The sequence below is a fragment of the Corythoichthys intestinalis genome, chromosome 6 (genome assembly GCF_030265065.1).
Source record: "Corythoichthys intestinalis isolate RoL2023-P3 chromosome 6, ASM3026506v1, whole genome shotgun sequence".
Lineage (NCBI taxonomy): Eukaryota > Metazoa > Chordata > Actinopteri > Syngnathiformes > Syngnathidae > Corythoichthys > Corythoichthys intestinalis.
The window spans coordinates 39,734,224-39,760,853 of record NC_080400.1 but is presented as its reverse complement, the minus strand read 5'-3'; the positions used below and the strand labels follow the sequence as shown (position 1 = coordinate 39,760,853).

At 37.2% G+C, this 26,630-nt stretch overlaps 1 protein-coding gene across 1 annotated transcript; it reads left to right on the top strand.

The window, feature by feature from the left end:
- Positions 1–284: 284 nt before the first annotated feature.
- abhd15a (abhydrolase domain containing 15a) lies at positions 285–21,375 on the top strand. Its single transcript, XM_057839311.1, has 3 exons — positions 285–962; positions 12,887–13,239; positions 19,678–21,375. Exons 1-3 carry the CDS (start codon positions 486–488, stop codon positions 20,321–20,323), a joined length of 1,476 nt encoding a protein of 491 aa, XP_057695294.1. The 5' UTR covers positions 285–485; the 3' UTR covers positions 20,324–21,375.
- Positions 21,376–26,630: the final 5,255 nt, after the last annotated feature.

Genomic DNA, 26,630 nt, shown 5'->3' with positions numbered 1-26,630 from the left:
AACTTTTCAATAGCTGTCTTCTGTAGTGATTACTGTCGCTGAAAGGGTTAAACATTTATTCAGCCCATACCATAGATTATTATTATAATATTGCGTGGTTTAAATTTTAAATAAGAACATTACTTTCAGCAAGCCACTACTTACTGCATACCAGCTGATGACGGTAGGAGGGGTTGGTTTCAGTAGAGGGAGGCGTTTCCATTCAGCTTTTGCAGACACATTTATTGCACTCCATCCTTGGCAGCTGTTGGCTGAAGTCTGTTTGGGCACAGACGTGCGGTTCTCTGTTGAGGCATGATGGACGTAATTTATGAGAGAAGTAAATCGGGATTTAGTCGTTTGCTTATGTATGACAGAATTACACTGGAGGACATCAGCCACCCTTCTTCACTGTCTAGGACGCCGATTTAGGAACTATCAGTATTAATTGTGCACAAGTGTCCTACTGAAAAAGCTTCAGCGCTGCACTCACTGTGTCTGTGACCATGCTGGAATGGATCGCGATCGCGTGCGTTGCAATTTTGCTGGCAGTAATCCGGTCCCGCTTTAAAGTTTCTGGCACAGAGAAACCGACAGATATTGCGCCGAGAGGACCGAACAGTCCGCTAAAAGACGAAGTCTCCATCGAACGAACACGAAGCGTGGCGCTCATCTGCAAACCGTCTGCCCTCGCCAACTACCTCCTAAAGAACTGCAGCACTTTCACTAACTACTCTCCGCGGGTCGGCTGGTCGTGGCGGGCCAGTGCCGTCCTCCAGAGCTTGCACGAGATGTGCTGGTGTTACGGCAACCCGGTCCACTTTGTGCGGGATAACCTGCTGTTGAGCGATGATGGGCTGGTGGCTTTGGACTGGGCTTATCCAGCCCACCAAATGAGACGCAGGACTTCCAGCCACTCCACCTGCCCAGTTCTTCTTATCATCCCTAATTCGTTCGGCAAGATCACCAGAAATGTACTGAAGGTAAAGTGGAGGTCTGCTTAATTGTACAGAATGTACATTGGTACAGTCATACAACATCCCTTATGTTAAGAACATCTAATGTCTTGACCAAATGTAATTTAGGGCAAATGACTGTTTTTGCTATAAAAGGGATTTATAATATTAATTATGATGATGATTATTATACATTTTTAGTATTTTAGTAGTAGTTTTTTTTTTTTTTTTTTATTTTTTTTTTAGATTTATAAAATGTTGATAATAACAATATTAACAACATTTAAATGAATGCAAAATAGAAATACACATAGGCGGAGTTTGACTTTTGGAGCAGGGGGGGGCACAACATGTTGATGACCCCAAAACGCAGTGTCAGCAATAAAATTAACTTACAAGAATATTTATAATAATAAGTTGACAATGAGCGTTTTTTGTTTCCCATCATTCTTGAAGGGAATTCTAAATCAGCCTCCTTAGGCAATACTTTTCGTAAAGATCGTCATCCATTGAATTTGGTACGCCCGCCGGTATCGTGCCAATGTAGTTACCCCAGTCAAAAATTGTATCACCTGGGCAGAGCCATATGGTGGTAGATTTGTGTCTTTATTATTCAACCAAAAAAGGTTGCTTTAATTTTTTTAAAAAAAAAGGTGCTTCTATCAAAATATATATTTTCAAACCCCCAAAAAAGTCACTGTAATAAAAAAAATGTGTTTGAATGCAAAAATAAATTTGAAACTCAAAAAACAAAACAAAAAAATGCATGTGAAAGCTATTTTTCTTTGATTAATTTTTATTTTTTCTGATTGAATGAAGCAACTTTTTGATTGAAGTAATGTTGATTTGTGTTTGGGCTACATTTTGGCTAGGACGTTTTTCTCTTTATTATTCAATCAAAAAATAAGTTGCTTCAAAAAAATATACATTTTCAATAAGAAAAATCATTTCAATCAAATAAAGAAAAAAATTCAATCAAACAAAAAAGTTTTTGAATGCGAAAAAATATTTGAGACTGAAAAATTTGGCATTTGAACACTTAATGTTTAATTGAAAAAGTTTTCTTTGATTGAAGCAATCATTTTGTGTTTGGGCCATATTATGATTAGGACATTTGTGTCTAAATCATTCAATCCCCAAAAAGTTGCTTCAATCAAAAAAACAAAAACAACAACAACAACAACAATATATATATATATATATATATATATATATATATATATATATATATATATATATATATATATATATATATATATATATATTCAAACAAAGAAAAAGATAATAAAAAATAAATAAATTTCTCTAACATACATATATGTAAATATAAATTATATGCAAAGCAAATTACTGTCTAAGGTGCTCGAAAAATAACTATGACCCATTATAAAAATGTTTTATTGTTCATTTCATTCATTTTTGTTGGTTTTATTGCTTTACAACTTATATATACAGTATATATATGCATATATATATATATATATATATATATATATATATATATATATATATATATATATATATGTGTACATTGGAAAGTCAATTACAGGCAATGAAACTTTTCGGCCACCGGGGGGGGCTGGCCCCATCTGGCCCTCCCTTAAAATCCGCTTATGGAAATACACTCTGTTATGGGACCCAATTACACTAAAGTTGATTAGAATTTTTTAAAAAAAATAATATATATATACATATTTTTTTTCTTTTCCTTTTTTTCATTGCATATTATTTAACTTAGGGCCTTCCACTGACAGCGATACACATCCATTTTATTTAAGATGGGAGGACTGGCTCAGTGCTCCCCAACTTTTTTTGCACCACGGACTGGTGTAATGTGGGCCTATCTTTTTTTCACGGACCGGCAATGTGTGGCAGAAAATTACAGTCCATATAGAATAACACAACATGGCTAAAAACGAACATTTAGTGCAGGGAAAATGTAACTCACCATACGTTGAATCAACCATTTTTAACAGTGGCCTCTCCTAAACCTTGACCACATAACGAGTTCTTCTCCAAACGTGAAAGGTTTATTGGCTTTAGCAATACGGTTCGCCATGAGGTATGATGCTCTCAGTGCATTCACTTTTTTGCCTTGTTTGCTAGCTTTTAGCCCCGTATTATGCAGAATGGACTTGGTTGCAGGCTCCTCCTCTGGCTCAGCAGGTGGCCTTTTCTCCGTAAAAAAACTGTGCAAAGACGTCGCCTCACACATTCAACAGCAGCTGATGTTACTGTTTACATTAACTGATGCTGGACTGCTAAAGGTGTGCCAACACCCCAGTCATGGTGGCCAACCATTAGATGGCAACGTACACAAATCTCTACTCTGATTAGTCAATAGAGTAGACTGGCATATTGATGTGTTAAGAGGCACTGGCCAGATTGCGGTCTTTAACAAATGATTTATTATTTCTCTGCGGCCCGGTAGCAAATGCGCCACGGACCAGACCGCAGCCCGGTGGTTAGGGATCACTGGACTGGCTGACAAAGATTAGGAGATACTGGAGTCCTACAGTTAAAAAAAAAGGAAGGGAGTTTATTTGTCACTTGTAACCAGAACTGATTAATTGGCACACATAGACAAATAGCGTGAAAATATGTGTTAAATATGTGTTAAAATATGTGTCTGGAGTATTTTCTTCACAATTGGACATTTATCGGATTGGGAACTATTGGGAAATTTGTCTCCAATAGTTATCATATGGTACTGAGAGGTAATTTCTTAATTAAGTCTAAATCGTTAGTACAAGGAATGTCGCGATCACATATTTTTTCACCCGAGTCCGAGTCACCTGATTTTGAGAATCTGCCGATACTAAGTCCCAGTCCGATACCGAAAAAAAAAGTTGTTTTTGCTTCTGTTTTGTTTTTTTAAACAAAAGTCACAAACATGTTACTGTTCCTCCATGCTGTTTTCATAATGGGAATTATTTTTAAACAGGACGAATGTAGAAAAATGCTTGTCTTCATTAAATGCTTTATTGAGTGAGTCCACTCATGCTTTGACTCTCAAGCTGCTAAGAACAGCCTCTCACTTACACAATGAGTTGCCACAGCACACTTAATGCAACTTTAACAATGATTAGCACATTTATGCATTTGATCGTAGCGCTACCAAGCTTCTCTGGCAAAATCAAAGCTAAAAACCTTTCAATCATCATTAACTTTAGGTACCAAATGCAAGCTGGACAGTTTGGTGGCACTGCTTAGCAGGAGGGAGGGTGAGAGACTGTGGTACTGTATGAGCATGAAGCTGAAAAACATAAATATATGTTATAGATTAAATACCTGATCCTTTTTACCCCATTCCGATCCTCTGAAAAATGGCGCGATCGGCCCGATTTCAGGTCATGTGATGGGATCGGGACATCCCCAGTTAGTACAATAAATTAACGTGTATACTTTTGAAAGTATTTTTCTGTGTTGTGGGAATGTCCGGTAGTTTGTTTACAAAAACCGATGGATGAAAGAAGCTCTACAATGTTGGGTGTTCACTTTTGATGGATGCCCTGATTTTATTGTTCATTGCTCATCCTCGTGAGAGTCAAGGAGGTCTTAGAGCCTATCCCACCTAACTATGGGAAGGAGGTAGGGTACACCCGCATTTGATTGCCCTCTGGGGCACAATAAGACAAACAACTATTTGCTCTCACACCCATACAGTACCTGCAAACACTCCCCTTATTAGAACTCGTTAAATACCCTTGTTTTTAGTTTAATCCTACTAAAAATAACTGAAATTATCTGCCATTGCTTCAAGTAAATTTTAGTCAGATTTCTTGAAATAAGAAAAATAGCTAGCTGAAAATAATACTTATTTTAAGCAGTACATTAGTATATTTAATCTTAAAAAAGGGTTTGAAACGTTAAATTATTCTTATTCAAGAATAGATATTGTTCGAATCATTACTTGAAAAGCAAATTTTTCTTAATTTAGATGAAAAATTACCGACTTTTAGATGTATAGGCTTAATAAGAACAAATAGTGAAATGTACATAAAGTAAGTGGAATAATCAGACACATTGATCTGTTAACTAGTCTTTAACACTCAAAGCAAGATGGAGAAAATTATTTGACTAGATTTAAGAAAAATAATCTGATTACAACGTTACGAATTTGCAGTGTAGGGACAACAGGGACAGGAAGAACACACAAATTCCACACAGGAAGGCCGGAGCCCGGGATTGAACCCATTATCTCAGTACTTTGAGGCGGACGTGCTATCCACACATCGCCTGATTTTATGATGTTGAAGAAAATTGATACCTCTTTTTTTACTGTAAATTCCTAAACATGCGCAGTACATCATCAGTTCATAACCACAATATGAAAGACTGATTTGCAGAGAGTTTAATTCAATTGAGGAGCTTTGTATAGTACAACTGATAAAGAGGACAGCAAGTGTATGATGGAGTTTAAAAATGAAATGCAATATATTAAGATTGCACTTAAATGTATTCTTTTACTTTATTCATTTCATTCATTTATTATTTTCACATATAATGGCATTGTTTCACTGTTTAGTGACTAAAAAGGTTGCAATTTTAAAAACTGGGGTAAGATGAGTGTATGATGTAGTCAGACAATGCATGCCATTTCGTCATGTTTAAAGCTTTGTGACAGAAATAAACAGATGCAAAGGAAGTCTCAGAAATGATAGTGTGATCCCAATTCTCCGAGTGAGGTTATTGAATGAGTCAATATAATGCTTTACTTGACTTGAGGAGGCCACAGGAAGGCAAAATTGCGTCGAATAAATGGCTGCCAGCTCACTTCTTGGACACTTGCCACTTTGCGAGCTCATTACTTTTTTTTTCACTCTCTATGCAAATGCCATGCAAAAGTCAAGTAAGATTGCAGCAGCAACTGAAAACAATAATGGAAGAGCGAAAGGTGCTAGAAAAGGGTAGAAAAGAAGAATCCAATTCTTTTAATCAAGTATCTTTTTATGTGAGGCTATATGTGAAATAATTTCACATTGCCTTTCATTTTGATACAGTTGGTTGAAAATGTGTTCAAAAACCTGACTTTTCTTCCTTTTCTTGTTATGCTGTTGTTTTTTATTAGATAATTTTAATTATTTGAAAAAGAAGAGCCAATTGACAGAAGTGACATAAAACAACCAAAACAAAATGTTTCTCTAATATCTTCTTAATATATACTGTATTATAGGTTTATGTCCATAATGTTTTTGTGGAAAAACACATCTAGAGTGGTCTCATAGTCCTCACTTATGGAATGTATCACTCAATTGACAGCCAAGCTGCAAAGCTGCTGTCGTCATTTTAGTTTTTCTCCATTAGCTGAGATTTGAACTATCAGAGCACCAGATGGAGAACCAGAAGCAAGTGTCATAGAAATATTACTGACAATTTCAATACATGAAAAAAGGTAGTTAAAGGGAACCTCGGACTTAAAGACTTGTACGCTCTAATAAGCCACAATTGTTCTCTTTTACTAAAATATGTTATTAGAAACACATAAAATATTGCCATTGATTTAAAAATCTTTAATATTTAGTACATGTTTTGACCTATGGAGGACACCAAGTTTTATGCACGCAATTGACGCTCGAGGTGATGACGTAGTTGGGAGAATAACTGTGTTAGCTAGCAAGCGAAACTAGTGTGACGACTGGCGTGATTATGTCACATTCTGCTGCTGGTCAGATTGTTTTGTTACAGAGCTATGGGATTAGTTCCCGACGCCGTACATGCATCCAATTCCAGCTCATCAGCAGTGTCTTTAAAACGATCCTAGGCAGGTTGCCGAGATACTGAGTTACTGCCATTTGACAGTTTGTATTCTCGATCCCTTCGTTGCTAGCCTCCGTTTTTTACGTGGCGATACGTACAACACATGCGCACATCAGTTAAAAGCTTTGAGTACTTAATATTTTTGTTTTTACTGAGTCTTTTATTACCTTTTCATTGCCTCAAAATACGTTTTGAATGTGTTTCCCTCTCATGCTTTCCAGCATTGTGTTTTCCTATGGTAGCTTTAAAACAGATGGTTGACCTGTTGACCACATTAGTCACGTAGCGTATTTAAACCATCCTTATTTGATATTACTATGTTAAAGTATTTTCTGAAGGCATCTTTATTATGTTTTGCCTGTATGCATCTAAACAAAACAAGCTGAAAGCGCACGGTAGTACATTTGGTGTCAAATTTGCCTCTTGTACTGTAGGTGTTTCGCCAGTGTAGCACATTTTAACAGAACACCAGTTTTGTGCTACTGTTGTCTCGTCTCATCCCGTCTTTCCTGTTCATTTTGCCTTTGCTGCTTGTTTTGTGAAATATCGACAGTGCTGTCCTGCTCATTAATGTTCCTCTCGGGTTCAAATTGAAAGGGCTGAACAGATGACATGTTTATGTCGGTAGTCAAACTCTGGAAGCCCAGCAGCGTAGTCCATTGACGTCACCGCCCTGCGACCTCAACATCAAAGGTGACCTGCTGGTCAAACTAATTTAACAAATTGTATAAAAACGAAAACATCAAGACGGGTTTTAATATCATATTATTTTAACTTAGGGTATACTAACGTTTATCTTTTAAGAACTACAAGTCTTTCAGCCATGATTCCTTTTAAATATTGCCAGCACTAGGAGTGGGAAGCTCTTGGTACCTCACGATACGATACGATTTGCGATACAAAGCATAAGCGGATTTCTTGGGGGGGCTAGGCCCCCCCTGGTGTCCGAAAAGTGTCATTGCATGTAATTGACTTTCCTGAATATATAAAAGTTGAAAAGCAATAAAACTGTAACAAAAATGAATGAAAAGAACAAAAATACATATTTTTATAATGGGTCAAAATTATTTTCCAGCACCTTAGATGGTCATTTGCTTTGCAAATAATAATAATAATTATTATTATTATTCATTTATTTATTATTATTATTTTTTTTTTAAATATTTAAAAAACTTTTTTTTTTTTCTTTGACCGAAAATATTTTTTTTGATTGACGCAACTTTTGGGGGGGATTGAATGATTTAGACACAAATGTCCTAATCATAATATGGCCCAAACACAAAAAGGGTTGCTTCAATCAAAGAAAACTTTTCAATGAAAAATTAAGTGTTCAAATGCAAATTTTTCAATCTCAAATATTTTTTCGCATTCAAAAACTTTTTCTATGATTGAAATTTATATTTTTTTGATTGAAGTGATTTTTAAAATCTATATTTTTTACTTATTTTATATTTTATTTTTCTGACTGAATAATAAAAACAAAAATGTCCTAGCCAAAATTTGGCCCAAAAACAAATCAACATTACTTCAATCAAAAAAGAAAAATAGCTTTCACATGCATTTTTTTAATAGTTTTTTGAGTTTCAAATTTATTTTTGCATTCAATCACATTTTATTTTTAATTGAAGCGACATTTTTTTGGTTGAATAATAAAGACACAAATCTACCTTCATATGGCTCCGCTCAGGGGATACAATTTTTGACTGGGGTAACTACATTGGCACGACACCAGCAGGCGTACGATATTCAATGGATGACAATCTTGGCGAAAAGTATTGCGTAAGCAGCCTGATTTAAGAATTCCCCTCAAGAATGATGGGAAACAAAAAACGCTCGTTGTCAACTTATTATTAAATTTTCTTGTAAGTTAATTTTATTCCTGACACTGCATTTCCGGGTCATCAACATGTTGTGCCCCCCCCGCCCCAAAAGTCAAACTCCGCCTATGATACAAAGCTCACCATAACGATGACCTGACGATATGGCGATACAACGATTATCGATACATTGGTCAGGAAATCATTCTAGGATATTCTACAAACAACTAACAAACACAAAAACAAGCTTCTGCTGTGAATTGGAATGAGTTTATCACTAGTAGACCACCAATCCATTTGAACTGGGAGGGTGGCAGCGAATGAACATTCGTTCATTCGCTGCCATCCCTCCCACTTTAAACGGATTGAATGTCTATGGCCGTCAGTGGCAGCCAATGCCAGGCAATGAGGTCATTTTGGGCCATTTAATGTCATTTACCTGTTGATTTTCAGTTATTTCCTGTTGATTTTGGGGTATTTTATGGGTCACTTCCTGTTTATTTTGGGTTACAGAACAGGAAGTGACCTGGGAATCACCCAAATGAATAGGCAGTGACTCAAACACAACAGGAAATGATCCGTACATGCCCTAAATTAAACAGCAAGTGACCCCTAAATGCCCTGAAAATCGGACAGAATGACTGAACGCTCTGGTTTCGAATGAACGAACGTTTCCAGTCTAAATGGATTAGGCGTCAAGCATCCTCAATGCAGCCTTAGAGCTAATTGAGACACTATTATGTGGAAGATTTTGGGAGCAGCTTGTTGGTTCATTTTTATTGTATTTTTTTTTTTGACAATGACACCTTGTTAAAACGATATTTAAATTCTTGGCAGGAGCATATCGATAACCCTTTGGGATGCAAAGTATCACGTATCATTTATCAGCATTTCGGTATATTGTCACACCCCTAGCCAGCACGACGTATTCCAAATACCAAAATATGGAAAAGAAAATGTTTGTCCTGACCTTCAGCAAAGCTTGAACATTTGTCTTATGTAAAAATCAAACAGTTAACAATCTTAAATCTTATTAGATGGTGGTCAAGTTTCTAACACATCCAGATTTGTTCTACGGTTGATTTGAAAGAAAATATACACTAAATGAAATGAAGGAAAATATAAATGTAATTAGATAATAAATAAATGTGAACAATTCAGATTTTTATTTCATATTTTATAGACTTCCTAATTATTTGTAAATAGTCAAGTTAAGCTTTATGATTCAGTCTTCAGAATAGTGTTTGTCATTACTGGTTCCAGGTCAGACAGCTCCTCGATTGACTCCCCCCCCAGTTATCTTTCAATTAAGTTTAATGAGGATTTAGCGGTTGTCAATGTAGATTGAATTTCGCTTTGCAGCAAAGTGTTCTCTAGTTTATATTACTGAATCTCACTTTTTCTCTGCAGTAAACCATACCTGAGAAATGAAGCGGCACAATATCATTTCACAGTTAGATTACCTCATTCAGTTTGAGCTCAGATTCATCATTCTCCCATTCGTTTGAGCTCAGATTCGCCATTCTATATCTCAGATATTGTTTAACGCAGTGTTTAAAGGTAGACCGTGATATCTTATTGAAATCAATTGATCAAATTTAAACTTAAAAGTTAACATTGGAGCATAGTAGAGTGACAATTCAAAACTGAGAAATTCAGAAACTGTTTCCAAATTGTCTATTCTTGTAATCTCAAATCAATTTTTCATAGTAAGTATGCTACAGCTCTTTTTGTATTCACTGAGATGTTGCAACATATAAAGACTTGTTGTAAAACGGTTGATTTGTGAAATATTGCCATTGTTTTGCTCAACTACTGTACATAAATATTCTTAATGTATGTTAGATAGGCATTGCACACTAACTATACTGTATGGCTGCACAACTGGACTTTAGTTGGTTTACATTGAATATACGCTTGCTATGACAACAAGAAGGGCGTTGCTATGTGTTGCATGATAACAATGTTTCGGTCGACCTTCACGTCTGTCCATTCTCAGATTTGGAGCCAATTGTCAAATGTTAACATTGTGGCTCCTGATAAGCTCCAGATGACCTATCATGTTTGAATCCAATTAGACTATGTTATAGCCAATTATAAGTGATGAAAGAGAACATTTGCTGATAAACTGAATATTGTATGGCAGCAACATTTCATGAACATTTATTGGGACTGGCATATTTTTGTTCATTTTCAAATGAGCTGCAAGAATATAATGTAAAACACATTTTTTAGAATGCAGGAAAACTTAATAATAATGGTAACCGCTCACTGTTACTTCCTGTAATTGTCTCGAGTCACACGCGCCAAGTGTTTTGGGACTGAGAAAGGCGTGACGAATGCGGGGTGCACATTCGAGCCGAGTGCAGTCACCTGTTGAGATGTGCGAGGGAATGTTGATCTGTGCGCATCCATGAATGAACGTGAATATTCTTCCTTCATTCTGGAGGGTTCCAGCGATAGGTTGAAGCTGCTACATGCGCGGCCGTTTCATAGCTTTGCCGTTGTAATGGGTGGTAGTCATCGCTCCAAGCTTTGTTTACATCATATTCGTGTTTTACATTTATGCCGTGAGGTGACGTATTTGTTTAGCATCTTTGGGATGTGTTGTAAGTCCGATTGAGTGTAAAGTGCTGAGTTGCCACCACGTTTTGTGGCCAAATTGACCGCATGTGTGTACGGCGTACTTCCGGGTTGTGCGCGCGTATTCGCTCCTGCCTCCACCTTTGTGTTTATTGCACTGTTTATTGCCTAATTCATTTGTGCGTTGTTGATTATTGTGCCGACAATTTGCATTGTTTTACATTGGTACTGAGATGCTGTTAACCTTAACCTCTAAACCTTAACCCAAAGTTCAGAAATTTTGACATTACGCTTAATCTTTGAGTTAGCTGGGGTTTAATTAGTCGGTAGAGTTGATTTCAACAAATTTCAATCAGTTTGTCAGTTTCAGGGCTCCTGAAGCGCGAGTCAATGGTGGTTGAAATCAACTCCATCGACGAATTAAACCCCCGCTAAGTGGAACATTAAGCCTTATGTGAAAAATTCTCATCTTCCTCTTTAAATTCAATTATCGGAAATTCATTTACATGTGATGACATTTTTCTGTTGTCATTCTTTTGTTGAGGCAGCAAAGGGAGAAAATTGGTAACTGATAAATTACTTTTAAAGTAACCTAGTTACTTTGATAATAAAGTCATCAGTAAAGTAACTAGATTTTATGAGGCGTAATCGGTAATTAAATTACTTTTCAAGTAATCTGTGACAACACTGTCTATTCTGAACATTAAAAAATTCTCAAAAAGGTCTCAATTCAGGATGGAGCGAAGAACAGCCCCTTGCTACTTCGCGTCTCAACTTTCACGCCCTTAGTGCATCACGGATTAGTTTTAAAAACATATTTATGTACACCTTATTTACATATAGATACGTATTTACTCATAGACACACACATACACTGCAAAATTATAACTTCTTAATCAGATTTTCTTAAATCTAGTCAAATCGTTTTCTCCATCTTGTTTTGAGTGTTAAAGATAAGTTAACTGATGAATGTGTCAAATTATTCCGCTTACTTTAGGTAACAGTAATTAACATCTGTTCATATTAAGCCCATACATCTGAAAGTTGTAAATTTTTCACCGAAATCAAGAAAATGTTACTTTCCAAAAATGTTTTGAACAATATCTATTCTTCAATTAAGAACATTTCTGACAAGCAAGCTTTTTTAAAAGATTAAGTATACTTTTTATACTTTTTGCTTAAAATAAGTCTGTAAGGCTTACTTTCAGCTAGCTATTTTTATTTCAAGAATTCTAAGTGAGTAAAATTTACTTGAAGCACTGGCAGATAATTTCACTTATTTCTTGTGTATTTACTCTGAAAACAAGGGAATTTAACTAGTTTTGAGGAGGTGTGTTTTTGCAGTGTATAATTTGAGAGTGTGGTAATGAATGTACAGTGCGTATTATTTATATTATTTATACACTATTTTATGTTACTTTTTTAATTATTATTTTATTTACACCTTTCAAACTATTCTTGAATGTTCCAATGATGACATATGCATTTATACAGTTTTATATACATGTATTTATATCATACACACACAAAAATATGTATATAAAATGGGGGGGGGGGGGGGGGGCACTACTTAGCGGTTTTTCACTTTACGCGGTCGGTTCTAGTCCCCATCAACAGCAATAAGTGAGGGATCGCTGTAATCTAACTCATTTATTCATTAAAAGATTAAAAGAATGTCTTCATCCATTTGTCGCAACAGTGTATAGTGTTTATGTTCTTGCAAAATTTCCATCATATGTCTGTAACCTGTGGAAGATAACAGACACTGTCTCTATGTATTACCTCCCACAGTTGTGTCAAACAGCTCTTTCCCATGGATACCTCCCTGCAGTCTTCAACCGGCGCAGCCACAATGGCACCCCACTCACCACGATCAAACTGCAGCAGTTTGGAGACCCTGCAGACCTGAGAGAGGCTGTACGCTACATCCGCTACAGGCAGCCTGCTAGCAAACTTTATGCAGTGAGCGAGAGCACTGGCTCCGGGCTTCTTCTCTCTTACTTGGGGGAATGCGGCTCGTCCAGCTATGTGACAGCGGCTGTCTGCCTGTCGCCTGTCTTTCGTTGCCAGAGTTGGTTTGAGAATGGCCTCTGCTGGTCCATGCAGTGGGCTTTGTTGCTCTACCAGAAAATGTGCCTCAGCAGGTATGAAAGGGTTAGATAAGTTAGATAAGCTAACAGTTTAAAGCTAAAATGCTTTCCTCCCATCAGTGAGATTTATTATAACAAATGATTCCTTTTTTTTTTTTTTTTTTTTTTTTTTGAAGAAGGATCGATTATTTGCGTGATTTCACTATATAAGGCTTGGTCCATAACAGGAGTCCATGGTACACAGAAATTGTGCACCATGTCTACTGGCATATATTGAGCGTGTTTACTAGAACACAGATCTCAATACAAACCTACTTGTGGGAAGCTAATATAATGATGTTTCAGACAAAAATCAATAATGCAGAGGGCATGCAGGCCATTAGATAGCCTTGTGCTGGTAATAGTAAGGATTAAATGAAAGAGAAAATGAAAAAGTAAAGGATTGAAGTTTGCAGCATTTTCCCTCACATTATCTACTGTAAACTGGTGAAATTGTCAAATATACTGAAAATAGGTACTTTATATCCGACAGCCCGCCGACAAATTTGCAGCATTAAATGAAGCACAATTTACAATTTTGACAAGCAAATGTAAAACACACATTATAATTAATAGAATACCACATTGGATTTGAATTAAAACAATGAAGGTGTGACTGAAATGCAACAACAAGTCGCAATTTTTCAGAGATTAACAGCTAAGATTATTCTCTTTTTGATTATACATAAGCCTCAGTTTTGAAAAGTGAGTCACTGTGTCTCATTTTGCTCTGCCGGGTGACATTTACAGTATCCAAAAATCAAAGTGCAGTGGTACCTCAACATACGATCGCTTCGACACACTATCTTTTTGACATCCGACGTAAGATTTGACTTGCCATTTTTTTCTGCATCCAATGACATGCTCGAAATACAACGATTTTTGACAGCGCTGCAGTGTCTTTGTTTTCCCGCAAGACGGACGCACGGCGGATTTTCTTTTGAGAGAAATCAACATGGTGTCACACCGTGGTGAGGTTCTGTCATGTCATGGTTATTTCTTGTTTTATTTTGTAAGTCTTACCCTCCTCGTTTCAGAGCACTTGGCCTTCCTCATGTCCTCCCTAACCGCCTATTGGCTCCACCATTACCTTCTGTGTGTATATATGGCGGAAAACACAAACAAGACTGAAAAAGCAGTTTCTGCTCTTGCACTCCTCTTCAAAAGAAGATTTTAAGATTTTGTATTTTAAGCCAAAACAACTGTTGTGTTTGATAGAACAATATGTCTATATGCTGCCATAGCAGATTCGTGGCGCATTAAGCTCCGGAACTATTTTTAATTTGTCTGTTTTACCCTGCAAACTCCCATTTACAGACGTCGCGCAACCGCTTTTGTTTCAACCCAGCCATAAAACGAAGGTAATTAATTAGGGGTGCACGATATCCATTTTTTGAAACCAATATCGATAACTTCCTGCTCCTCAAAGCCGATACCGATATCGATAACCGATAATAAATATATAATTTTTTAAAATGTATAACCTGAGTTTTTGAACACCTGGAGGTTTAAAAAAAATAGTGGTGGATTCAACATAGATTTGCCTTTGATCTCATCAGATTTTTCATAATGACATGAACAAAACAGTGCATTTCACTTCTGCACTGCCCGACAGCCAGCTAAAAATGAATTCACTTCCATAAACCACAAGGCTTGGTCTTTTCTTGCTTTTATGGGAAGACACTCGTCTTAATATTGTGAAAGTACAACAGAAAAATACACATATTCAATACTCAATATACAACAAACTGCACAGTACACTTACGTATATACACAACTATTATATGAATAGCATAGCACACTAGCTTGAGCTACTAAAGCATTGGCTGGCCTCTATAACACAACTTATGAAGTTCTGTACATATGACCCTTCACCACAGAAGTAAACATATTTTGCACATTCATATGTAATAGTAAACATAAAAAAATACATATATTTCCGAGGCGGAAACATAACAGAAAGCATTCACAACTGTCAATGGAGGAAGTCGGCGTGATGTCACTATGACGTCACCTCGCTTAGCAACGTGTCGCCATTTTGTGAAGGGGGTACGCACAGCTTAACATTCCATAGACAAACGTCTGAAATTCATATATTTCAGGTGTGTTTTGTGTCTTTTTTCCTAAAAACGTCTTAAACGTGGCTTACTATTATCACGAGTCACTTCCGACAGACACGAGGAGGCGATGCAATTTAAAATTAGCGTTTATTGGCGTACAAAGCTGCCGATACAAAGTCGCAGCTGATAGCTGGATAAACAAAGGAATGACCTGCAGAGGAGTTGGGAAACATCTACAACTACCTCATAAAGTCACCCAGTAAGTTGACCTTTATCATTTACGTGGAATATGTACTGTGTGGAACTGAGAAAATTGGTAGTATATACGAAGTGATTATTTCTGCCGTTACCGGCAATTCGCCTCCAAGCTTTATTTAGCCGTCAACACGTCACGGCAAAAAAAACAATTCCCTCCAGGCCAATAATATACCGATTGAATAATCAGAGCAGTTCACAGCAAAAGAAAAAAAAACGCTTTGCGAGTTGCCGGTTAAGATAAAAATAACCACTGCCTAGTCTATTGAATCGTAGCAGCTAATTGGGGCAAAAAATAATCGATTAAACTCACCAGTAATAAAATGTCGGCTGCAAACGTAAATGTGCTTGGATTTAGGTTCCCACAGGCGAAAATAGTCCACGGAACCGTCTTCTTTTACTGTTCCTCGATTAATTGCGCTAAGCCATTTGTTACTCCTTTTTTTCTCATGTGGAAGAATTAAGAACTTCAAATGCGGCTCCGAACTCTTCCTTGTGTGACAACAAGCAACACAGCAACTTTTAGCCATTCCGACGGAAAAAAGACAGCAAATAAGACGAAAGTTCAATGCGTTTCTATTATAAGTGACTGGTCTTTTACCCAATTGTCAATATGGCGACGCTTTGTTGTGGCTGGTGACGTCATTAAATGCCCGGATGTCCGACTGCCTCTATCCTACTGCTAGACATCGCAATGTGTAAGTGATTGAACCAAACTACTGTAACATAAAAATTGGTGCATTGAATTATTCTGACTAGCAGGTGGGAGCAATGGTCAACTGATTTCCCGTACTATTGTGTAAACTGCAAAAGCCAGAACAGTGCATATTATCGGTCCTATTATAAATGTTATTGGATTTATCGGGATGACGTCATAATTCCTATTATCGGACTGATAATTATCAGACCAATAATTATCATGCACCAGTATAATTAATTATATTTATTATTCAAAATGTCTGTCGTTTTTAGCTTAGAATCATTAATTGATGTCTCATATTTCAAAAATTACTCAAAAATTATTCGCTCACATATTTTAAACGTTTAAACAAATTATGTCACAATGAAAGAAAGGGCGTCTGTAAAACAGTCACGGATATCTACCTCATAACTATCGCTTAATTGTATTTTTTTTTTGTAACTGTCGCATTTTCTCCGATATGTTAGATGATAAATAATCGATCCAAACAAAGAATTTTTTTTGGAAAATTGTTTAAAAGGTTAAATATATGAAAAAGAAAATCTCGACCACTCCTTGATGTCTGCGATTTCTGCATCTCGACCCTTGTTATATGACCAAGTTTCACCCATAAAATCCCCCAAAAATCCAGCTGTGGCCATTCACAGCTGTGTCTTGACACTCAGTGATACATGCTACATGAAGTTTTTGGATCGAAACAAGGTAAGTACGCGATAATATCTCGTTAAAGTCATGGCGTCTGTAATTCTTTTCTCGCGTGCTCTCAACTCCAGATAGGGTTTTGCTATTTAAAAAACTTTTTTTTTTTTTTTTTTTTTTTTTTTAAACGCCCTCCTGTTCAATTTTTTTCTTCTCCCAGAAAATTTAGATTTTAAGCTTTCCAATGATGTATCACACATGCATATCGGACAATTTTGAAAGTTGGCTAAATTGGGGGTCTCAGAGCGGAACTTCAAGTCACCTGAGTGTTTTCCGCCATATAGTCAGTCTCCCCTTTGTTTTGTGCCAGAGTGTCTTCGTCCGCTGACGTGTCACCCCAGCCTGCTATCGTCCACAGCCAAAGTCACCACGTGAATCTAGTCCTGAAGAATTTAGTAAGGCTTTTGAGTTTGTTTGCTACTTTGTTTTTTGATGGTATTTTTGCCATCCTTGTGACATGAATTTTTGTTGAAGACCCTGCTGTCTGATAGTGAATATTTTGAGTTTGGTTGCTACTTTGTGTTTTTGAAAACGTTTTTGCTTTCCATGATGAAGTGAATTTTTGTTAAAGAACCTGCCTTGTTTGTTTTCACCTTAAGAGAGACATTGTTAAATAAATCCTTTTGTTAACCAAGACAACTCTGCATTTGGGTCCTCCCTTGAGTCCAGTCGTGACACATGGGTTCAAAGAAAGTTAATGCAGTTGGTGAAAAAAGGAAAAAGGTGATGCTTACGATTGAAATGAAGTCGGAAATGATAGAAATGAAGAAGGAAATTATAGAAAAATATAAGAGAGGTGTGCGCATCCGTGAGCTGGCCCGACAATAGTAGTAATAGTACAATGTCTACAATCGCGACGTTCCTCCTCTGAGCTCCATTTGCAAGTCTTTATAAGATTAGGTGACAATCACTATTGCGGTAACATCGCCAAAGAAATCGGCAGCTTCATAAGATTTTTAATCATCATCATTTCAGAACTTATGCAAAACAACACGCTTACTGTCCGCCACAGTTGACGCCAAAAACAACAGAACATTAAAAGAGAAAGTAAAACCTCTACCGCACCTGTCTCACTGTCCCGTCAGCCAGGCGGTGCGTTCAGGTACAGCACGCGAAACACATTTGCCACCAATGCTGTTAATAAAGGAGCTAGAGCATAATGGCATTACTAACAGCGTTATTTTTTTCACTAGTGAGTAATCTAATTCATTAACTTTTCTCATCTTGGCAACACCGTTACAGTTACTGAGGATGTAAATGCGTGCGCTACTATGCGTTACTACGTTGGTTGAATGACACGAGAAAAGTCTGAGACACGGATTCATGGAGACGAGAGAGCAGAGAGGGAGGAGGGAAGGGAGTTGTGACACCGTTGCAAACGCGATGCTAGGTGGCTCCAATAATACCTGACTGTAGCAGATAGCCTACAAACTGCGCCCACTGGATGCTACGGTGGATATCACATGTACATAGAACTAGATGTGAAATGACAGACAGACACGGCGGCGTTAGCACATGTATAGAGAACTGGATTCGAAATGATAGATTCGCCAGCATGAGTAAACAGCCACCATCTTGAAGCAGTAGACTTCTCAGGAAGGCTCTGTTGTAAAGAACCTTCCTAGCGAACCTAAGTAACTTTTTATCTAAAATACTCGATACTTGATTTGAATCTATCTTTAAATGATGAAACAGTTTTGAAACTTTCACATGTCAAAAGTAGACAGAAGGGAACTAATGCAATAATGGCGGCAATCTTAACAACTTTAACGGTTGATTCACTACATTAAATGATTTCCAAAATAGCAAAGGTTACTATGTTTTTTTTGTTTTTTTTTGTTTTTTTGGGGGGGAATGGGGAAAAAAAAGAAAGGTAACACCAGTTACTTTGCCAAGTAATTAATTACTCTTACATTCAGGTAACTCAGTTACGAACTCAATTACTTTTTGGGAGAAGTAATTTGTAATTGTAATTAATTACTTTTTTTAAAGTAACATTAACAACACTGATTAATTGTAACAACTGAAACACAACACAATCTTTGAGTGACAAATGATGAAAGCATAATTCTCAAATGTGCCTCCAGCCATTGATTGACACCAAGTATTTTACATTATTACAGGAATTATTGCACTGTATTAATTTTCCAGTTTTTTTATTTATAACTTATTTGTTTTGCTATGTTTAATTGCCATTTGTAATAGTACCAGCAGTAGGCTATATATTAAGGATTTAGTGTAGGTTTGCAGGCTGTGGAACTAATTAATGGAATTATAATGTATTCTTATGGGAAAATCCTGCTCAACATATGACCATTTCAACTTACAAACAAGGTCCTGGAACGAATTAACTTCGTATGGAGAGGTACCACTGTACTGTTTATATTTTGACCTAAATCCAATATTTTTGAGAAACTTGCCAAATTGAAACTAAAAATGTGCTCTTCAATTACACTGTAGAGTTGTTGTATTTCAAATCACATCTGGTGATATATGAAGACAAATACTAAAAATCCACTTTTCAAATACATAACTGTATTGACTAACCACAGCACCTCAAAAGCAACATTTAAGAACTAGTCAAGCTGCTGTGGTAACTGATTGTCTGCCTAATTTCAAGTTATTGATTCTGAGAGAGATCGTGACTCGAGAATCACTTCTTCAATCACTGCCTACTCTCAATTTGAGTCTGCTTTTTCTCATGTTGTTTGTCATTTTGTGTGTCTATGTTGTGCTCAGATACAGGACGGCGTTGAGCTCTATCATACGAACGGACACCCTCTTTTCTACAAGTTCCCTACGGTGTCTTGAAGAAGTTCTATTTTGTCAAACTGAGCAGGTTGGCTGTGCATCGACAGCACCCACAGTGACACGCATCAGCACTGCGGCTTCATGGGAAGCTTACTGGGAACGCAATGAAGCCTTAAGAGATGTGGACGAAGTGGCGATTCCAGTCCTGAGTGTATGCGCTCAGGATGACCCTGTCCGTGGGAATGCCCAATCCACAGTACCCTGGGAACTTTTCGAGAGCAACCCGCATTTTTTCCTACTTCTAACAGAACGAGGCGGCCATTGTGGTTTCTCCACACACTGTGAAGAAAACGCCACCGGGCCAGCTAACCCAATGACTGAACCGAACAGTGTGACGGTAACTCGCGGAGCCAACTGGAGCCACCGAGCTCTTTTGGAATTTTTCAAGGCAACTACAGACTTCATTGCTGCAGAGGAGAGAACAAAACAGCTCACTGCAAAGAGGAAGGGTCTGGGGGGAGTCGCAGGAGGGAGGGTCTTCCGGCACCGTAGTGTCAGTACGTGTAAACGAGTACCCATGTGCTCTCATAATATCCATGCCATTTACAACTGGCAAAGATCTTACACACGGTGAAGAAAGTCAATGGAAGTTGAAAATGTGCTTTTTCCACTCCAAAGCAAGATGATGGGGCCTTGATAGTGTAGTGGTTTACATAGCTGACTTTCATGCAGATTTCCTACTCAGGTTCAGGTTAGTCATCTGCTGTTTGTGTTAGGTCAGCAGGGATATCCTTTACCTTGCTCCCAGCTCCTTAGCAGGATTGGCGGTTTAAAACAAAAATGATGGAAAAGGTTTTCAATTAAAATTTTGAATTCCATAAAGATGAAAGCCTTCTTATTGTCAGCTTTTAAAAAAATAATGCCTCAACTTAAAATGCATTCATGTATCACCTCATTCACAGCAATTCGAATTTTGTGGGGATTTTTTTTCCGTTTTTTTTTTTTTTTTTTTTTTCTATTCTATCCAAGCCAGCTGACATGAAAAGACTTTGAGACATTATTTTTCTATTTAGTCAATAATTTATGGCTGAAAATGAATGTTAAATCCTTGATGGCAGCAGTATTTAAAGTGGGCCACAAGTTTACTATGTTTATGATGTTTATTATAAATAGTGTAGTTGAATTCTGTTTAAACTGCACTCCTTTTCCATGTCTGAAAGGCAGCATATTTTTATCTCTCTTTGACCCAATGGCATTTTCCACAGAGGTTTAAGAAATGGTGGCATGAAGGTAAAGAAATTTACTTCCCTAAAAGGTACAAAAGACTGACTTTTCACTTTAAGATACTTACAAAAGCTTAACTTGAAGTGAGTAAGTGATTTTCCGTAATAAAATTAACATTACAGCTGTCACAGCAGAGTGAGTAATGAGTGACAGTGTGTGTTCTTGACTACCTTTTGTAGCCGACACAGTACAAACTCTATTGCACTTGTGCTTCTAGTCTACTTGTATGTTTCAAATTGTGCCCTGGCTTTGGCCTTGCGTTTGAGATTCAGCAAATTCTTATTTTGACATTTGATATGTGGGACCCATTGATTGACAGCATTTGGCTGTTGCTTAGCTCAGACCTGTTTGTGTGGAGTTTAGCATGTTCTGTAGTTACTCGGGTTATATGTCACATTCCAAAAACATGCATACTGGTTTACATAAAGATTCATTGCAAAGGTCACTGTGAATTGTCTTTTTTTCTGGTGAGCACACTTGCCGAATCTGCTGGGATCTATTTAGCTTTAACCCTGAACAGGATAAATCAAAGGAAATTGGTGCATAGATGGATGGACACATGGTTGGTGTAATATTTCATTTTAATCATGTGTTTCCGAATTTTCTGATAAAGCTCCGTTGGTGTCATCACAACATTAACATTGTACTTTTCATGTCTGAGGTCAAAAGGCCATACATTTTATAATGCAACCATATATTTGGCTATACATCACAAACATACGCACGCGCACACACCCTATGGTACGCATGCACCAGTATACTGTATTCTAGTTCTTTGTAATGGTATTGTAGAAAATAGGAGACTGACGCATTTAAACTATGGTTGCATGTTATTTTTCCCATTGTAAAGCAATTGGTCTCTTTTCAAAGCTCACAAAGACCCCCAATTATAGCACACTCCCGCTGGCCATTTCATGTTGAGATTGCATGTGCCCTTTGAGTCTTATCCACTCAGACAGCTTGAACACAACAGTACATGCACACACACACCCTAGTACACACATTTAATTCCCGCGAACACAATGTCCACTTGCATAATGAACAAATTCACTCATAAAAAAATATGTTCCCTGCTGACCACCAGAGCGCGGTGCTGACAGCACTGAATGATCCCCTTGCTCATGCGCCGTCTAAGTATGCGAACAAAAGAAGTCACCTGTGACTAGGGTGACCACCTGTCCGTATATTCCACAACCAACTAATGAACAGAAAAACAAGCTTCTGCTGTGAATTGGAATGCATTTATCATTAGTAGACGCCCAATCCATTTGAACTGGGAGGGTGGCAGCGAATGTTCATTCGCTGCCATCCCTCCCACTTCAAACGGATTGAACATCTATGGCCGTCAGTGGCAGCCAATGCCAGGCAATGAGGTAATTTTGGGCTATTTAAGGTCATTTACCTGTTGATTTTCAGTTACTTCCTGTTGATTTTGGGGTATTTTATGGGTCACTTCCTGTTTATTTTGAGTTACAGAACAGGAAGTGACCTGGGAATGACCCAAATGAATAGGCAGTGACTCAAACTCAACAGGAAATGACCTGTAAATGCCCTGAAAATCGGACAGAATGACTGTGAATGCTCTGGTTTCGAATGAACGAACGTTCCCAGTAGGGCTGTCAAACGATTAAAATTTTTAATCGAGTTAATTACAGCTTAAAAATTAATTAATCGTAATTAATCGCAATTAATCACAATTCAAACCATCTCTAAAATATGCCATATTTTTCTGTAAATTATTGTTGGAATGGAGAGATAAGACACACAACGGATGCTGTATATACATACAAAATACTGTACATAAGTACTGTATGTTTATTGTAACAATAAATCCACAAATGCCATTATTAACATTCTTTCTTTTGAAGTGATCCACGGATAGAAAGACTTGTAGTTCTTAAAAGATAATTGTTATAGTTACAAGTTATAGTAATTTTATATTAAAACCCCTGTTCATGTTTTTGTTTTAATAAAATTTGTAAAATTTTCAACCAAAAGTAGAGTTAATATAATAAGAATAAAAATAACAATAATAAAAATAGAGTGACCAAAGTCTAAGTTTTACGTGTATTTTGCATAGCTATTTTGATATGGAATGCCAGTTCATTTTGCATTGTTGTTTAACTGTGTGTCAGAATAGGGCCTCATTACTATAGACTGAAGTGCTTTTCTTTTTGTGAACATTATTTTTTTTTTGCAGAGATAGGAATATTATTTTATTTATTCATTATACATATTTATTTCACTAAACGATACTTACGTGTGTTGTGAAGGAGAAGCTTATGCCAATAAACGTCGCGGTCCAAAGAACGCCTGTGTCCACTCGCCTTTACTGTATAACAATTATCTGTACATATCTTACCCAAAATACAACAAGAGACACATAATTGCCACTAAAAGAAAGAAAACTTGCCGAAATATGTGTGGAGCACAAATAGCAATTTGCATTGCATTGTGAATACAGCATAAACGTCTCACAACTACTAATTCTCCCACGTTTAGGAGAAATAACATGAGTATGGAACGGTGCTGCCCCCAAGCGGCCGGTGGCATTCTCTTCACTCTTAATGTCCATATACGGCCTCATTGTAATCTGTTTGAGGCAATGTGCGAGCGGGTCATTTAGTGCATAGTCCCCATCTGCCGGGCCGCGGACTGGTACTGGTCCGTGGCGCATTTGCTAACGGGCCGCACATAAATAATAATTTAATAACGACCGCATTCTGGCCGAATTAACCCTGTGCCCCTGCTTAACACACCAATATCCCTGTCTACTCTAGATATAATACTACGGGATAGATTAGAATGTCGTCATAGAAATCCATTGATTGGACTGCTAGCACTACATCTTGTTTGTGTATATAATATATCTATTTGCGCTTGTCCTCGATAATAACGTATTATTAGTCCGCGGGCGCAGCATATTTGTTCCCGGAAATAATTAGCCCCCACACGAGCGAAGATGACTGGAAAACAGACGTCTTGGAGATATTGTTACGGCGAAAAGGACATCTGATGAGCCTACAACCTGGAAGACCCACGAACTATGAAGGAGTGGATTCATGACCCGTTTGTGAATAAACCGAGTGATTCGAGCATGTCTGCAACAGGAAGATCAACTTGTAGAGATCGCAAATGACGGCGACCTTATTAAACGTACATTTGAGACAACAACTCTACTGAGGTTCTAGATTAAAGTCATGCCGGAATATCCTGACATCACTATGAGAGCACTGAAAACCTTGCTACAATTTCCAACATCGTATCTTTGTGAAGCGGGCTTCCTAATTAATGCTTAACGACAAGGTGAAGTCGTTAATGGTGAGAGCGGTGTGCAGTTGTTGTGTGCAGCTTACATGGCAGGATGTATCTGAGGAGAACTTTTCTACAAGTCCTTCCATGATCAAACTTAAGTTAATATTCCTTTCTTTCCAGAAAGTTTGTAGTGTTTACTTTGGAATCGCTGCATTTGCACATTTTGCAGCTATGTTTTACGTTACGCGCATGTACAGAACCGCACCGTTGCAATTTTTGATGGGTTGCAAAATTTGTCAGAACACCGGTCTGTGAAAAAAAGACCCAAATACCACCGGTCCATGGTGCAAAAAAGGTATGGGACCCCTGATTTAGTGCATGCGTTAATTGCGTCAAATATTTTAACGTGATTAATTTTAAAAACTAATTAACGCCCGTTAACGTGATAATTTTGACAGCCCTAGTTCCCAGTCTAAATGGATTGGGCGTCGTGCACCGTCAATGCAGCCTTAGAGTTAACTGATACACTATTATGGTGGAATATTTTGGTAGCAACTTGTTCGTTCCTTTTTATTTATTTATTTTTAGACAGTGACACCTCTTTAAAACGATATCTCGATTCTTGGCAGGAGCATATCGATAACCTTTTGGGATACAAAGTAACACGATATATGACAATTTCGATATTTTGTCACACCTCTACAATTGGTCTGTGATTGGCGGGGAGTGGCTTCAGTTAAAAACGTCTGTTATCATTGGTTCACTAAAATGTAAACAAAAATTCACATGTGGCTATCTGATGAAACGATTTCTTCGGGCTAGCAAACATGCCAAAACGGCGGACATCTTTTAACTTTGAATAGACGTTATCCTCGCCAAAAGCAGCCGAGACTCTTTTCACGGTTTCTGCATGCTTTGTCGGTGTGACGTGGATGTTAGAAATGCGCAAGTAAAGCGGAAGTACCTCGGAAACTTGTCTAAAGTAATTAAAAGTTAGAAAAACTTAGAAAGTGTCCAGTGGTGGACCAATTCAAAATACTGTATAGACAAGACATAGGGGAATATTTATTGTGCCATACCATGTGTTTCATATCCCCTGTCTGATGACAGGTCTGCATGCATTTATTCCCCTTCTGGTGACAGGTCTGCTTGAAATTAATCTACGTGTGCGCGATGTACATGAAAAATTCACTCATTTTACTGATGACAGTCTAAACATTTGACGTGTTTTTGCCAATAAGAGCTCATTGACAAATCCTGCTACGAAGTGTTTGTAGCCGTCAAGGCTTTTGTATAGGCTTTCAAGGTATGATGGGTGTAAGTACTCCTGGTGTTTGTTTATACATCCGGGTAATCTAAATGTGGAAGCTCGGAAACTAGCATAATGTCCTTAAATGATGATTTTGGCAACAAATATGGATTCGTTGACGTGATCTGTGCATCTTATTAATATACCTCTCACAATTCATGCCTGGTAATCATAGTATCTTGTCGGAAATGATGCCAATTCCCATTTTCTTCCTCTCTTTGACGTAAAATTACAAGGGAGAAAGCGCCATGTGAGGTCCAAAATGGCAGAAAGTTGTTATCTGGGAGGAAGTACGTCATGATTCACGTTCTAGAGAAAAACCTCTACAAATGTATATAGAAAACTAAAGTACATAAAATAAAGATATATAAAATAAAACAAAAATGTTGTAATTGCTTGACGATGCTAGTAGTAAAACTTGATACAATAATGTGACACAAAAAAAAAAAATCAAGGATTTTTTTTTTTTTTTTGAGTTAACAATGCAAAAAATTAATATCTGTGATTAAAACTTTTAATCACTAGACAGCACTAATTAGTTGTAAATATAGACATGTACAGTACGTATATACCTGTTTTGAATAAAAAAGTAAGAATAAAGGAGTTTTTGGCTAAGCCTAGTGTTAAGTATTGTGGTGGATGGATATCCACCACACTGGCTATGTTTACATTTGAGGAATTCCTGCCTATTTTGGGTGTTTACACCTAAAACAAAACACTAGAGATAATTCTAGTCGAGGTAAAGGAGGGAGACACGCAGTGCTTCAATTTATGCTGTGATACTGAAGAATAGTCTATTTCAAGGCTGGTAATGTCAAATGTGTGCTGCATACGACTGGCTGCATCTGTACAATGAATGTAATATTCAGTTTCATTTTCAATGTTATTTTATCATTTATTTTAAATTTAAAACAACAAACAGACATGTTTGATTTGGGTCAGAATGAGGGATGTCAAACTTAATTCACCTTTTTAAACTGAAATTTGAAATGGCACTTTCAGAATTTAATTGATTCAGAAAATAATAAGCATAACGTTCTGCCATTAAAATAAATTGTTCTATTAAGGAATGTGAGCAAATATGATAACATTT

What these genes read in the sequence shown, in the direction of transcription:
- abhd15a (XM_057839311.1), top strand. Translation starts at nt 486, where the DNA reads ATGCTGGAATGGATCGCGATCGCGTGCGTTGCAATTTTGCTGGCAGTA. An exon ending in TCACCAGAAATGTACTGAAG is followed by an intron (nt 963 to 12,886) that starts GTAAAGTGGAGG and finishes TACCTCCCACAG; the next exon opens with TTGTGTCAAACAGCTCTTTC. An exon ending in CAGAAAATGTGCCTCAGCAG is followed by an intron (nt 13,240 to 19,677) that starts GTATGAAAGGGT and finishes TGTTGTGCTCAG; the next exon opens with ATACAGGACGGCGTTGAGCT.